General features: G+C 33.8%; 2 protein-coding genes across 3 annotated transcripts; one reads left to right on the plus strand and one right to left on the minus strand.

Moving 5' to 3' along the window:
* The first annotated feature begins 201 nt into the window (after positions 1–201).
* On the plus strand, positions 202–1732 carry LOC106371312 (succinate dehydrogenase subunit 5, mitochondrial-like). The gene is made up of 4 exons (XM_013811365.3): positions 202–483; positions 680–990; positions 1055–1240; positions 1489–1732. The coding sequence occupies exons 1-4, from the start codon at positions 318–320 to the stop codon at positions 1543–1545; spliced, it is 720 nt and encodes a 239-aa protein (XP_013666819.2). The 5' UTR covers positions 202–317; the 3' UTR covers positions 1546–1732.
* Positions 1560–4304, minus strand: LOC106371313. Of its 2 annotated transcripts, none has more exons than XM_048743531.1 (3): positions 4170–4304; positions 2306–2483; positions 1560–2229 (listed from the first exon to the last, which is right to left on the minus strand). In XM_048743531.1, the coding sequence occupies exons 2-3, from the start codon at positions 2450–2452 to the stop codon at positions 1780–1782; spliced, it is 597 nt and encodes a 198-aa protein (XP_048599488.1). In that variant the 5' UTR covers positions 2453–2483; positions 4170–4304; the 3' UTR covers positions 1560–1779. The 2 variants fall into 2 exon arrangements, with proteins under 2 accessions (XP_048599488.1, XP_013666821.2); XM_013811367.3 differs by having other exon boundaries at positions 2306–2459; positions 4170–4302.
* Positions 4305–12377: the final 8073 nt, after the last annotated feature.

The raw sequence follows: 12377 nt of genomic DNA on the forward strand, positions 1-12377 counted from the left end.
CTACGTATCGCCCATCCATGTATTATTCGTCTAGGTATTGAATGTATATTAAGGGCAAAGTTGTCTACAATTTATTGTTGACCCACAACAAAATGTAGAAAAAATAAAGGTGTGGCCCATAGAGTAATCTAACTCCCATTTTAATGCATAAATTTCATCAAACTGGGTTTTAGCGGGCCGGAGATAACTTAGATCACGCTTTAAGGATCACGGCCCAAACCACCTACTACAGTCCAAAACGTTGTCACCAATTCATCGGAACTCCGAATGTTGAGAGAGCTTTCGCATTCAGATTTGACAGCAGCGAAAAATCTAAGATGGCATTTCTGAGATCCCTCTGCCGTACCGCCGCTGCGGCCTCCTCCGTTGCCACGCTCCGATCATCCAGATCCGCCGCTCGAAGTCAGCTGTTGCGCCATCGTTTCCTCTCCACGCGAGGATTCTTCGCTGTTTCCTCGTGTCCTTCTAATCGAACTCCTTACGGTAATTAACTGCAATCGCCTCCTCTTTGTTTCTATATCTTTCGATGAACGGATTATTGATTAGTTTTGGTGGAATCTTAAGTTTACTGTGTTAATCGCTACATGAATCCAAGATATAGCTTTTATGTTGCGAAGCCTCTGATGTCTGCACGTGCGTGCGCTTTGTATTTGACATGTTTGATGGTGAAAAACTGCAGATTTTCGGTATACTCGAGCAATGGATATTGGACAAGTGCGCAGCTTTAGTGAAGATGTGTCTCACATGCCCGAAATCAAAGACGGTGATGTTCTGAAAGCATTCAAAGAACTGATGGCTGCAGATTGGGCAGCGCTACCTTCTGCTGTTGTTAACGACGCCAAAAACGCAGTCTCGAAAAACACAGATGACAAGGAAGGGCAAGAGGCCTTAATTAATGTGTTCAGAGCAGCTGAGGCTGTTGAGGAATTTGGTGGGATTCTCACTTCCTTAAAGATGGAGATCGATGATAGCATTGGAATGAGTGGGGAGGTTTGTTGTTGTTGCTTCACCAACCACATTTTCTTGGCTTTGACTTTTTCTTCTTTTGTTACAGAATGTGAAGAGCTTACCAGAAGATATAACCAAAGCGCTGCATCTTGCTTATCATAGGTATACTACCTACCTAGATGCGTTTGGGCCTGAAGAAGTTTACTTGAAGAAGAAGGTTGAGATGGAGTTGGGGACAAAGATGATCCACTTGAAGATGAGATGCAGCGGGCTCGGTTCAGAGTGGGGAAAGGTATTAAATTTAGTTCCGCTTGCATTGTGCATCTTTCACATCAACATATAAGCTACAACTTCCTTATTCAAGCATGAGTTGCATAGTTATCAACAAGTCACACATTCTCACTCGTTCTTTTACTATATCTGATATTTTCCATCTTTCTTTTTCAACTTTCATGCATGAGTCGTATCGTATGCAGCATTGTGAAAAGGATAAACTAATACTTCTCTTTTACGCGTTTATTTGATTTCTTTCTTCTGTAGGTTACCGTTCTTGGAACTTCAGGACTATCGGGGTCTTACGTGGAGCAAAGGGCGTAAATAAAACAAAAAAGAAAAGATCCAAAACTTTTTATGTTGCTAATTGCGTATAATAAGGTCGATAACTGACCAAAGACATATATGGTGAGTTTGTTCATTATTTCCTCCAAAATGAAGCTTTTCAAAGTTAAAGCTTAACAACAACACCAATTGAAAAATAATTTTACAGCTCCGACAGTTTTTAACAGGTCTTTGTGTTATGTTTCCTTACCTTTAGAGTTTACTTTTATTTTGTCAAATAAAAGGAATTGGAGCAACTCTATTTGGTTTCCTCCATGACCAAGACTCTGCAGGTGACTTAGGTAGCGGTGGAAGCAACGCGGCTTTTCTTCCTAAACCAAACGGCCATCCTTGGCAATGACACAACTCTTGAATCACTGATCCTTTCCTTATTCCATTCAAATAATACATCTTCCATTCATTCTCTAACTCCACACCTTTCAAGCTCGAACTCCTCGAGAACTCAGTTTTTGCTGTCATATATGCTTCTACACTCAGATCACTTGTACAACATTCCGAGAAGCTGCTTCCCACGGAACAAAACTCTACAACCTCTTCCTTTTCGATGTTGCTTTCCTCTTTAGATGGGTAAACTTTTGGTGTGTAAGCTAGTCTCTCCATGCCTATCTTTGGCTTCTTCCTTAGCTTCTCCATCGCTCGGCTTCTGATCTGGAAAACAACAATCTGAAACCATACAAAATCAGAAAGAAGGTTCGGAAATGAAACAAAAGCAAAGGAATGGGTTTTTTAGTTTATTAACTTCATGGTCGTAGTTGAAATCCCCAATAAGTTTCTCGTCATTGTCTTCGTGATCTGAAAGGCTAACCTTTCTCCCTTTGCATTTGTAACAATGAGTTAAAACATCTTTTAAACCTGTGGCCACGTCGTCAGTGCAGGAAAATACCATCGCTCACCTGCAGAATCTCACTCTCAGCTGCCTAAAAGATCACGAACGAGTGAAATGCTTTAAAATCTACTTGAATGTTCTTTGGGTTTTAGATTTTAAAGACATTTTGGGTGCTGCACAGTGACAGTCTATCTAACATCACTTAGATTCTTTTCAATGCACGCAATCTTTACTGTTTATTGTTTACTTATCTGTGAACAATTATAGAAAACAACTATTATGACCAAATATGGATTCTCGTAAGTACAATAGTCATCCAAATTATCAGGTAAGTTAAATAACATGATATATGATAAGATCTTCACTCTATGGAATTACAAATCTGCATGCCTAAAACTTCTTAGTCATTTAAAAAGTAGAAAATTTTCTTTGTTAACATATACAAATTCATCTCAAAGTAACCCAGCCGATTTGTTAAGAAAAAAATATATTACGGGGTTGTTCGTTTGTTCAGCCAGGTGATTCATCTGGGTGAAGATGCAAATTGATATTATGTTTTAAAGCATTTTCTAACCGGAAAACGCAATTTTCCCGCGAAAGCGAAAAAATACATTTTCTCGCCGAAACCGAAAAACGCATTTTTCCGCTGAAACCCGAAAAACGCATTTTCCGTCAAAACCGGAAAACACATTTTTCTGCCGAAACTGAAAAACGCATTTTTCCGCCGAACCCCTAAAAACGCATTTTCCCGCCGAACCCCTAAAAACGTGTTTTCCCGCCGAACCCAGAAAAATGCATTTTTCCGCCGAACCCGTAAAAACGTATTTTCACGCCGAAACCGGAAAATGCATTTTCCCACCGAAACCGGAAAACGCATTTTCCCGCCGAAACCAGAAAACGCATTTTCCCGCAGAACCCGGAAAACGCATTATCCCGCCGAATCCAGAAAACCGCATTTTTCCGCCGAACCCGGAAAATCGCATTTTCCCGCCGAAACCGGAAAACGTATTTTCCCGCCGAAACCGGAAAACATATTTTTCCGCCGAAACCGGAAAACGCATTTTCCCGCTGAAACTGGAAAACCGCCTTTTTCCACCGAAATCGAAAAAACGCATTTTCCCGCCGAAACCGAAAAAATGTATTTTTTCGCCAAAACCGAAAAATGCATTTTCCCCGCTAAAACAAAAAAAAAAACGCTTTTCTGCCAAAACCGAAAAAAACGCATTTTTCGCCAAAACCGGAAAAATGTATTTTCTCGCCAAAACTTGAAAAACTTACTTTTCCTTCCAACACCGCAAAAACGTATTTCCCGCCAAACCCATAAAAACGTATTTTCCGCCAAAACTGTAAAAATACTATTTTCCGCCGAAACAAAAGAAAAAATATATTTTAGTCATTTCATTAACAAGTCTACCTGGATAGAGATGCAAGTTAAAAAAACGAACATAACTGCATTCAGATGATTCATCTGGATGCATGGACGAAATGAAGAAACGAACAACACCTAAATGAAACATTTGGATAAGACATTTAGATAGACCATCTAGATGCATTTTCCAGATGTACAAACGAAGAGGGCCTATATCTGACTTGAAGCATAATACATGGTGGTGACAGAGAAACTAAAGACACTACACCAAACTTACGTCATCATGATACGTAAAGATAATCCTTACCCACCAATAAAATACGTTGTAAAATGAAGAATTCGACCTTATAGTTACCTGAGCCTTCCAGACTTTGGGATTGGTATATTGAAAAATTAAGAAAGACATACCTTGGAAACCTTTGTTTAAATGTATATTCCTGGAAGAACTTCAAAGAAGCCCAAGAAGCTTAGCTAGCGTGTATGTTTGTCAATAGCTTTCTTCTTCAATGGAGTTGGATTCTGTATATATCTTATTCTTCTTTTTGGACAGCATATAAAGCTTTTAATCTATGACCACCATTATTTCATTCACATGCCCCTCACAAAGCAATAATTACACCAAGAAAGCATAACTCTTTTTTTGGGAGTTACTTTTACCCAAACTTTAGTGTATTTTATTTTTCCCCATTAAAATTTTCATAGCGACCATACAATACAACAACATAGTTCTTTTACTATTTGGTTTTGAAGGCCATTACTTTTAGTGATTCGTTTTTTTATCACTGGTTATCTAATGCAAACAAGAGCATCAATCAGGCCACAAAATAGCACATATAATAAAAATATAACGTTTAACAAAAAAAGAAAAAGAAGATAACGAAGTAATTCATTCCAAGTTGGAAACCATAAGTCATCTTTATACCTAATCAAGAATTAGATAGTTAAAATGCAAGAGTTATTAAAAACACATGAACTATATATAGTGCAGAACAATATTAAAAATTATGTACTTAGAATGCATTACTATATATTGCTTTTAAAAAGTTTCAGTCAAAACAATTTCTAAATAAATTCAGCAGATATTTTATTTATTGAATCTTAAATTTATTGATTTAGCTTTTCAAGTCCAGATATATATATGGACTCAATCCAATAACTTCTCAATGATTTTTTTAATCCTTTAATGTTCGCTTTATACAGAAAAAAACAGTCAAAAACATTTTTACCAAAAGCTGAATTTTCTGTTAAATCAGATACTTAGATTAAAACTCCTTGAACAAATCGCAATGCACATCAATTCACAGTAATATCGAAGAGATCAAATCCTTAGAGACCAATGTTGCTGTGAGTTGATGTGCATCGCCATTTGCCAGTGGTCTACAATACACATACACTTCCACATTTAGAGCATCATTAGTGGTTGAAATTGTTAAAAAAGTATCTGATCACTATAATAATAAAAATTTGCTGTAAATAATTACTTAAAACAAATAAAAAAGGCTAAGCTAGTTGTAATAGGACAGCTGGACATACATATCTATAATTCTTGCGAAAGTATCTGGAAGAAGAAACGATTTCTTAAGACCATAATTAATGCATGTTCTTTAAAATAGGGTTCTAAGACCATCTCCAATCACACTCTACAATTTCCTCTATATTTCACTCTAAAATAGAGTAACTCTATTATAGAGTTGAATTTGCTCCAATGGTTCACTCTATAATAAAGTTACTCTATAATAGAGTGAAATATAGAGTATTCTTGTTTTTTCACTCTATATTTGGAGTAAAAAAATAGTATTACTCTATATTTCACTCTATTATAGAGTAACTCTATTATAGAGTGAACCATTGGAGCAAATTTAACTCTATAATAGAGTTACTCTATTTTAGTGTAAATAATAGGGTTCTAAATGTAATATAAGATACGTCTCTTACCTTTTAACTATAAGAAACATTAAAAAACGTTTTGTAAATAAAAGATATAAAAAATTTTCTTATCAGAAAAGTGTCAAATCATGATTTAAAAAATTCAAATGGTTTTTTATGTTAATCATGTTAGATTTGGGTTTATTATGGGCTTCCAACTCAAAACCAATTGGCAATTAGTGGATTGATCCAAGTCCCTTATATATTACTCAAGTCCCTTTCATATATTCGATGTGGGATCTTCTCTCCAATACCCTCCCTCGAGATAATGGTGCGTATAACCATTAATCTCGCAGAATCCATCATACCCCCTCCGAAATCATGCTTTTTATTTTCTAGCGATCTCGGCGGAACTGAGCCTTCTATGGGCCATCAGCTAATGGGATGATCGGGCCACTGTCCGGGCCGGATTAATGGGTCAGGGTATTGGGCCCGCTCTGATACCATGATAAGTTTCCTGGGCTTCCAACTTAAAACCAATTGGCAATTAGTGGATTGGCCCTAACCCTTTATATATTATTTAATGTCCCATTGATTTTCCAATGTGGGATACATATCCCTTAATATCCCTCCTCGAGATGATGGCTCTTATCGGCCAGAAATCTCGGAAACTTTTTTTTTTTTTTAAGACAGTTATACTCGGTCGAGCGAGTCAATTACGACCTATATACCCGGTCGGGTAGGGTTAATATTAATTAGGGGTTTAACTTATTATGATCTGGGTTCTGATACCATGTTAGATTCGGGTTTATTATGGGCTTCCAACTCAAAACCAATTGACAATTAGTGGATTGATCCAAGTCCCTTATATATTACTCAAGTCCCTTTCATATATTCGATGTGGGATCTTCTCTCCAATAAATCATGCTCTTAGTTCTCTTCATCATATATTCTCTCACTTACTTTTCTATTTTCAAAAATTTTTAGTGGTTAGGTACTCTATGTAATACGTATGCATGCAGGTGCCATTAGGATGCATTAGTAGACTCCAAAAAACTCAGTGATAAAAAAAAATAAAATAAAAAAAATAAAGACTCCAAAAAACTAACTTGCTTGGTGTTATGCTACCTCGTCCAGGAAACTCAAGGGAAATCAGATTTAGAGAATAAAAGCAAGTTTTTTTATCTAAACATTAACTTAATTGGTTTTTGGAAATTTTGAGGATCCATTTCAGTATACATTAAATGGGCTCTCTCTATTGAGAAACAGACAAGGGATTTTGATCTGATTGTCGGATCAAAGATATATAGAAAAACCATAATATATAAACTAAATAGTCTGCATATATTTGTATAATTCGTATTTATATTATTGTGAATGTGAGTATAATAGTTGGACAACCACGTTATTCCAATCACTAAAAAGTATACCTACTGTGTACACAACTTCCCATTTTGTTTCCGATTGTTTGTTACGAAAGAGAGGATGTGCGGTGTCTATCGTAATCCAGGAACTTATCATGAGTAAAATACGGATCGAGTGAGTGTATAGAAGTCAAATGTTTGAAACCGCGGTGTTCATGGGTTATACTGATCCCAGGGTGAATAAGATTATTAGTGGTCTCATATGCACGTAAAAAACATATGATCTTCTCCTCTTTTTAAAAAATGCATCGAAACATGTTGTTCAATTATATTCCTGAGATAAAAAGAAGTTGAGAGAATCAAATGTTCGAAGATTTATCATTTATTGAGAAAGCAACTATCATAAATAAGCTCCAGGGCATAAAATTATTCATAGAACGGGACAGGGGTACAAAATCTTGGTTCATGTATGGAACTCGATAATCTACACTTTGGCCTAACAAAAGAAATGATCAAATCATGCTGCTGGAGCATAATCATAGATAACGTCATCGTCGTCGTCACCGTTTTCTGAAAACACAGCTTGAGCATACTGAACTGCTTCATCATTGTTAGTAATGTCGCCTCCATAGACGTTGTCATATGTGCAAAAAGGAAATTCAGAGACAGAAAACATAATTCTTTCTTTAGATAAAGGACAAAGAAAGTGAAAATTGTGTGTCGAAGAGCAAAGGATTGATGTGAATTTGATGAGTTAACGGGAAACGGTTGGACTCTTTATAGGTGAAACCAAAAGTTGATTCTGGACTCGTTTCCGTCTTCCACTGACCTCAGCAAGGAGTGTGACATGCTGGTAAGCATTGGCACAATATAGATCAGGAATCGCGGTTATAACTTTTTGACACATGGGATTTATAATGACACGTCCGTGACACATAATGGTTTGAATTTCTTATTTTTTTATATGTAATATTCTTTTAAAACCAGAGAGCAGGTTTTGAACAAATAAAAGAGAAAAATAAATCAGGAAAGCAAGAAAAGGGTTAGTCTTGGTATCTCATGAGAATATTATTTGTAGTGGCAACATAATGGTGTAAAAGGTATTTCTTTGTGTTTTATGGACACTAAAATATACGTTGTGTTTACTAAAATAGTTTATTTTTTCAGCATCTGAAAACTGTTCTTTTCAGCATCTGAAAACTGTTTGCACTTCCTTTCTTGCGTTTTTGCTGCTTTAAAGCCTCGTTCTTTAATATGCCTTTATCCAGCTTCGAATGGTGACCATCATTCCGTCTTGTCCTGCAGTTAACAATAACAAAAATCTCTACATATACTATATATCTATACATTTTTATAACTGTTAGAACTGTATCGCAGTTGAACCGCTTGTCCCGCACCGCTCAAACCGTAATCACCATTCGGTCCGTCTCCGAAAGGTAACAGCGGATTGAGTGGTGCGGGACAAGCGGTTTGACTGCAGTGCGGTTCTGACAGTTATAAAAACATATAAATATATAGTATATGTAGAGATTTTTGTTACTATTAACTGCGGTGCGGTGCGGGACGGATATTACCATTCGGAGAAGATTAGGACGATGGACGGCACACGTTCGAAAACAACACCATATAGTTTTGGGTATGATCCGCACATTTTAGCTATAATCTTGCTTATATAAAGCTTGAAAAAACTGGAGTGCCACTACGTACAATTGGACATTAAGAAGCGAAAAATACTTCAAGTTACAGCAATTGAACTGATTCAAAGGTTATGTCCTATCTTGTTTAACAAAAATTCATATGGCCAATTTTTTTTCTTATAATTTGACGTTTGAGTAGGTCATTGTTATTTCTTAATACACTAGGAGTTTTTTCTATACGAAGAAATAATAATTTTATGTATAGTATTTTTAGTTTAAGGCTCCGAATGGTGACGGTGGATTTGGTAATAAAAGCGGTGCGGAATTATAGTGCGGGACGGTGCAACTGCGGTTCGTGTGGAATTAGAGTGCGGTACGGACAACTGCGGTTTTAAGTAAAAAATAGTGCAGAATGTTATTTGATTGGTGACAATTTATATTTGCGGTATTGAATAATTATTTAATAATAAATAATAATAGTATAGAATACATAATATAAAATATATTAAAATAATATAAATAATATATTAACATAATAAATTGAAGTTATATGAATTATCCAGATTTTTTTATCTGAGAATCCCCAAAAATGATATTTAATTCGAAAATCCTTTTTTTTTTACATTTTAATCCGAATTAACCAAAAAATATAACCGAATGGGATCCAAAATTACTCTGAATATAAGCTGGTTCCCAACTTTCTTACCCAAACCGACCAAAAACTGAAATAACTAAACCAAGACTGAATCAAACTTCTTAAATACCCATGGAACCTAGGTCTTCAGAAAAAAAAAACAATGTTTTTAAAACCGGACAGGAAGCTGAACCGGAAAATATTTGGGTCACAGTTTAATATGGTTCGACCGAATCAAATCTTGTTCAATAATATTAGTAAATATGATCCATAATTAAAATATAAATAAATTTTTACCATAAAATAGTTTTATGTTTATAAAGATGGTTTATAGATTTTTGATAGTTTTAATGGTTTTTATCAGTTTAATAACTTTGAAATCCAATCCGGCTACGTGACCGGTTCATGGTCAAATCAGTTATTAGATCCAACCAGGCTATATAACCGGTTCATGGTTGAACCCGGTCTAACCAACATGTCGGTCTGGTTTAAAAAACACTGAAAAAACAAAGAATTAAAAAGTTTCAACTGGAACCGAACCGAGAATCGAATGCCCATGGCCGTACAATAGTATTGTTATATTTTAATTTCTAAATGAAAGTAACTAACTTTTTTGAAAATGAAACAATAAATTATATTAAAATATTAAATAACAAAATAGTTAAGCACAATACAATAAATATATATAATTTAAATAATGTTAGTCATAATAAATTCTAATACTAAAATTCATCTGAAATAAAATCAATATATATATATATAAAATATAATTAAAAAAATTGATTATAAATATTTGAAATCAAATTTTGGTTTAGTTAGAATTTTTAGTTATAAACACAAGTAAAACTGCTCTGGATATTTTAATTATATAACTATACAAATTAATCAAATAAGTAAATATTTGGGCGACTGTAATTGGTTAATAAAAAGAGTTAATGCACATAAATGTAAACTGAGAAATCCCTTATATATTAAAAGAGAAGCATTGCAACATATTTTTGTAGCCACATGTCATCACCACAATCATTCTTAGAATTTTTAGAAAAATACGTTGGTCCACATAAATATATAATAAGCTTTTTATTAAATAAACCATAAATTAATCATAAATCTTCTTCATTGTTTCCTTAAATAAAATTCACGGAATTGCCCAATGTGGTTAAAGTATATATGACAATTAATGATTTTGAATAATGAAGATTTGATAAAAATTAGTCTATTCTCTATCATTTTTTAAAATCTTAACTTATTAAAATAAATTAAACAACCACATTAATTATATAATAAAAAATTAGATTTTTTCGTATATGTTATATTTTGAATTTTAAAAACAAATATAAATGACTAAAGTTGTTAAAAATCTCAAATTGAAATTTTTGTGATCCATGGTTTAAAATTTCAGTTTTAACAAGATACAAATGATTATGAAATTACATAAGTAAGAAGTCTCATTTAATAAATATTATATATATGTATATTAATAATTTTTAAAAATAAATTATATACCATATAAAATACATAAGTATTTTAATTTTGAAATTTGCTTTAAATTTTTTTGATAAACATTTTGAAAAATTATTGACAACTTAATAGTTAGATTTTAAACTTTGAATTGAATATTTTTAAAATTATAAATTACTGCAACTATTAAATATCCCACAAAATTTTTTATTGTTATCAGTGATTTAAATTTTTTGTTATAAATAAATACAAATTATCAAAAATAACATGAGTATAAAATATTTTTAACAGATGTCAATATTAAAAATGTACTATATATCTATGTTAATATTATTTAAACTTAATTTTATACCATATAAAATAGAAAAATAGTGTTTGTGTGGATTAATAAAATTTATTTAAGTATTTGTATCAATTTAGTTATATACGTAATATTTACTAAATTTTTAATTATTCAATATAAATTTATTATTTCATAATATGTAAAAAATATATAATACTTAAAAATAATTTATATATAATATTTATTCCGCGTAAGGCGCGGATCTTAACCTAGTACTAATAAATAACAAAAAAAAACGCACTTCAGCTGTCAATAACGCACCATAACTCAAGCGGATTCTTATCATGTGCGTTATTGTAGAATTTAGAACAAACAAAAAAGTTTTATTTTCTGTTGTGGACAAGTGCGATATTTTACAAGAATACGCACCGTGAGTTAGTTATCATGTGAATGGTGACGAAATATTTATTTTTCCGCTAGGCTCGGTTAGCCTTGGTGGTTTTCTTCTGGGTTTAGTCTATATATATATTATAAGTATGAGTGAATGGCGGGTGTCGTGGAGATGATGTTTAAGATAAGATTCACGTCAATGGAATAATAAGCCTTATATATGCATTCTTATTAGTTATGAAATATATTTCCACTGTATACAAATGGAGTTGATTGCTCGAGATATTACTAATATACGTTGGGGTGCGGGATTAGGCTCACTGAGTAAACTAGTTACTCATGACTCATTTGTGATGTAGGTAACTAGTAGACGGGAGACCTTACTCTAGGACGGGAAGGAACAACATTAGCCAGCGGTAACTTTATTATCCTTGCAAAGGCATTTTGATATTTCTTAGGTATAAAATTTGTTAACCGAAAACCTCGAGACTAAATTATAACAAATTTTGTAAGATGTTTTTAAATGATATATATAAATATTGTTTTTAAAGTACGGATTCCATATGATATTAGTCTTTGTCTGGACGAACTAACTATCAGATATTTCTTTTTCGGGTTGAAAAGCCTAGAGTGATATTCGATAGGAGCGTTGGTGTTCTTTGGTTGTTGGTTTAAGGTGATCGGAGGTATTCTGAGAACTTCGGATCGATCATCGAGGAACATCGATCGTCTCATTTTCGGTCATCTACGATCGGAGGTGTCACACATTCAGTCTAGTGGTTAAAGCCCCGACGATCCGCATCATAATCACTGTTGCCACCACTCAAGACTGACCCCTCAAACAACTGGATATTAATAATGCATTTCTACAAGGATCCCTTGAAGAAGATTTCTATATGCAACAACCTCCGGGCTTTGTAGACAAGGATCGCCCGGACTATGTCTGCAAACTCAAGAAACCAATCTATGGCCTCAAGCAGG

The sequence above is a fragment of the Brassica napus genome, chromosome A10 (assembly GCF_020379485.1).
Source record: "Brassica napus cultivar Da-Ae chromosome A10, Da-Ae, whole genome shotgun sequence".
NCBI classification, from domain to species: Eukaryota; Viridiplantae; Streptophyta; class Magnoliopsida; order Brassicales; family Brassicaceae; genus Brassica; species Brassica napus.

Bases quoted from the DNA above. Each gene is read 5' to 3' on its own strand.
- LOC106371312 (XM_013811365.3), top strand. From the start codon at position 318: ATGGCATTTCTGAGATCCCTCTGCCGTACCGCCGCTGCGGCCTCCTCC. The intron at 484-679 runs GTAATTAACTGC...GAAAAACTGCAG, and splicing joins TTCTAATCGAACTCCTTACG to ATTTTCGGTATACTCGAGCA. The intron at 991-1,054 runs GTTTGTTGTTGT...CTTTTGTTACAG, and splicing joins GCATTGGAATGAGTGGGGAG to AATGTGAAGAGCTTACCAGA.
- LOC106371313 (XM_048743531.1), bottom strand. From the start codon at position 2,452: ATGGTATTTTCCTGCACTGACGACGTGGCCACAGGTTTAAAAGATGTT. The intron at 2,230-2,305 runs GTTAATAAACTA...GTATGGTTTCAG, and splicing joins ATTTCAACTACGACCATGAA to ATTGTTGTTTTCCAGATCAG.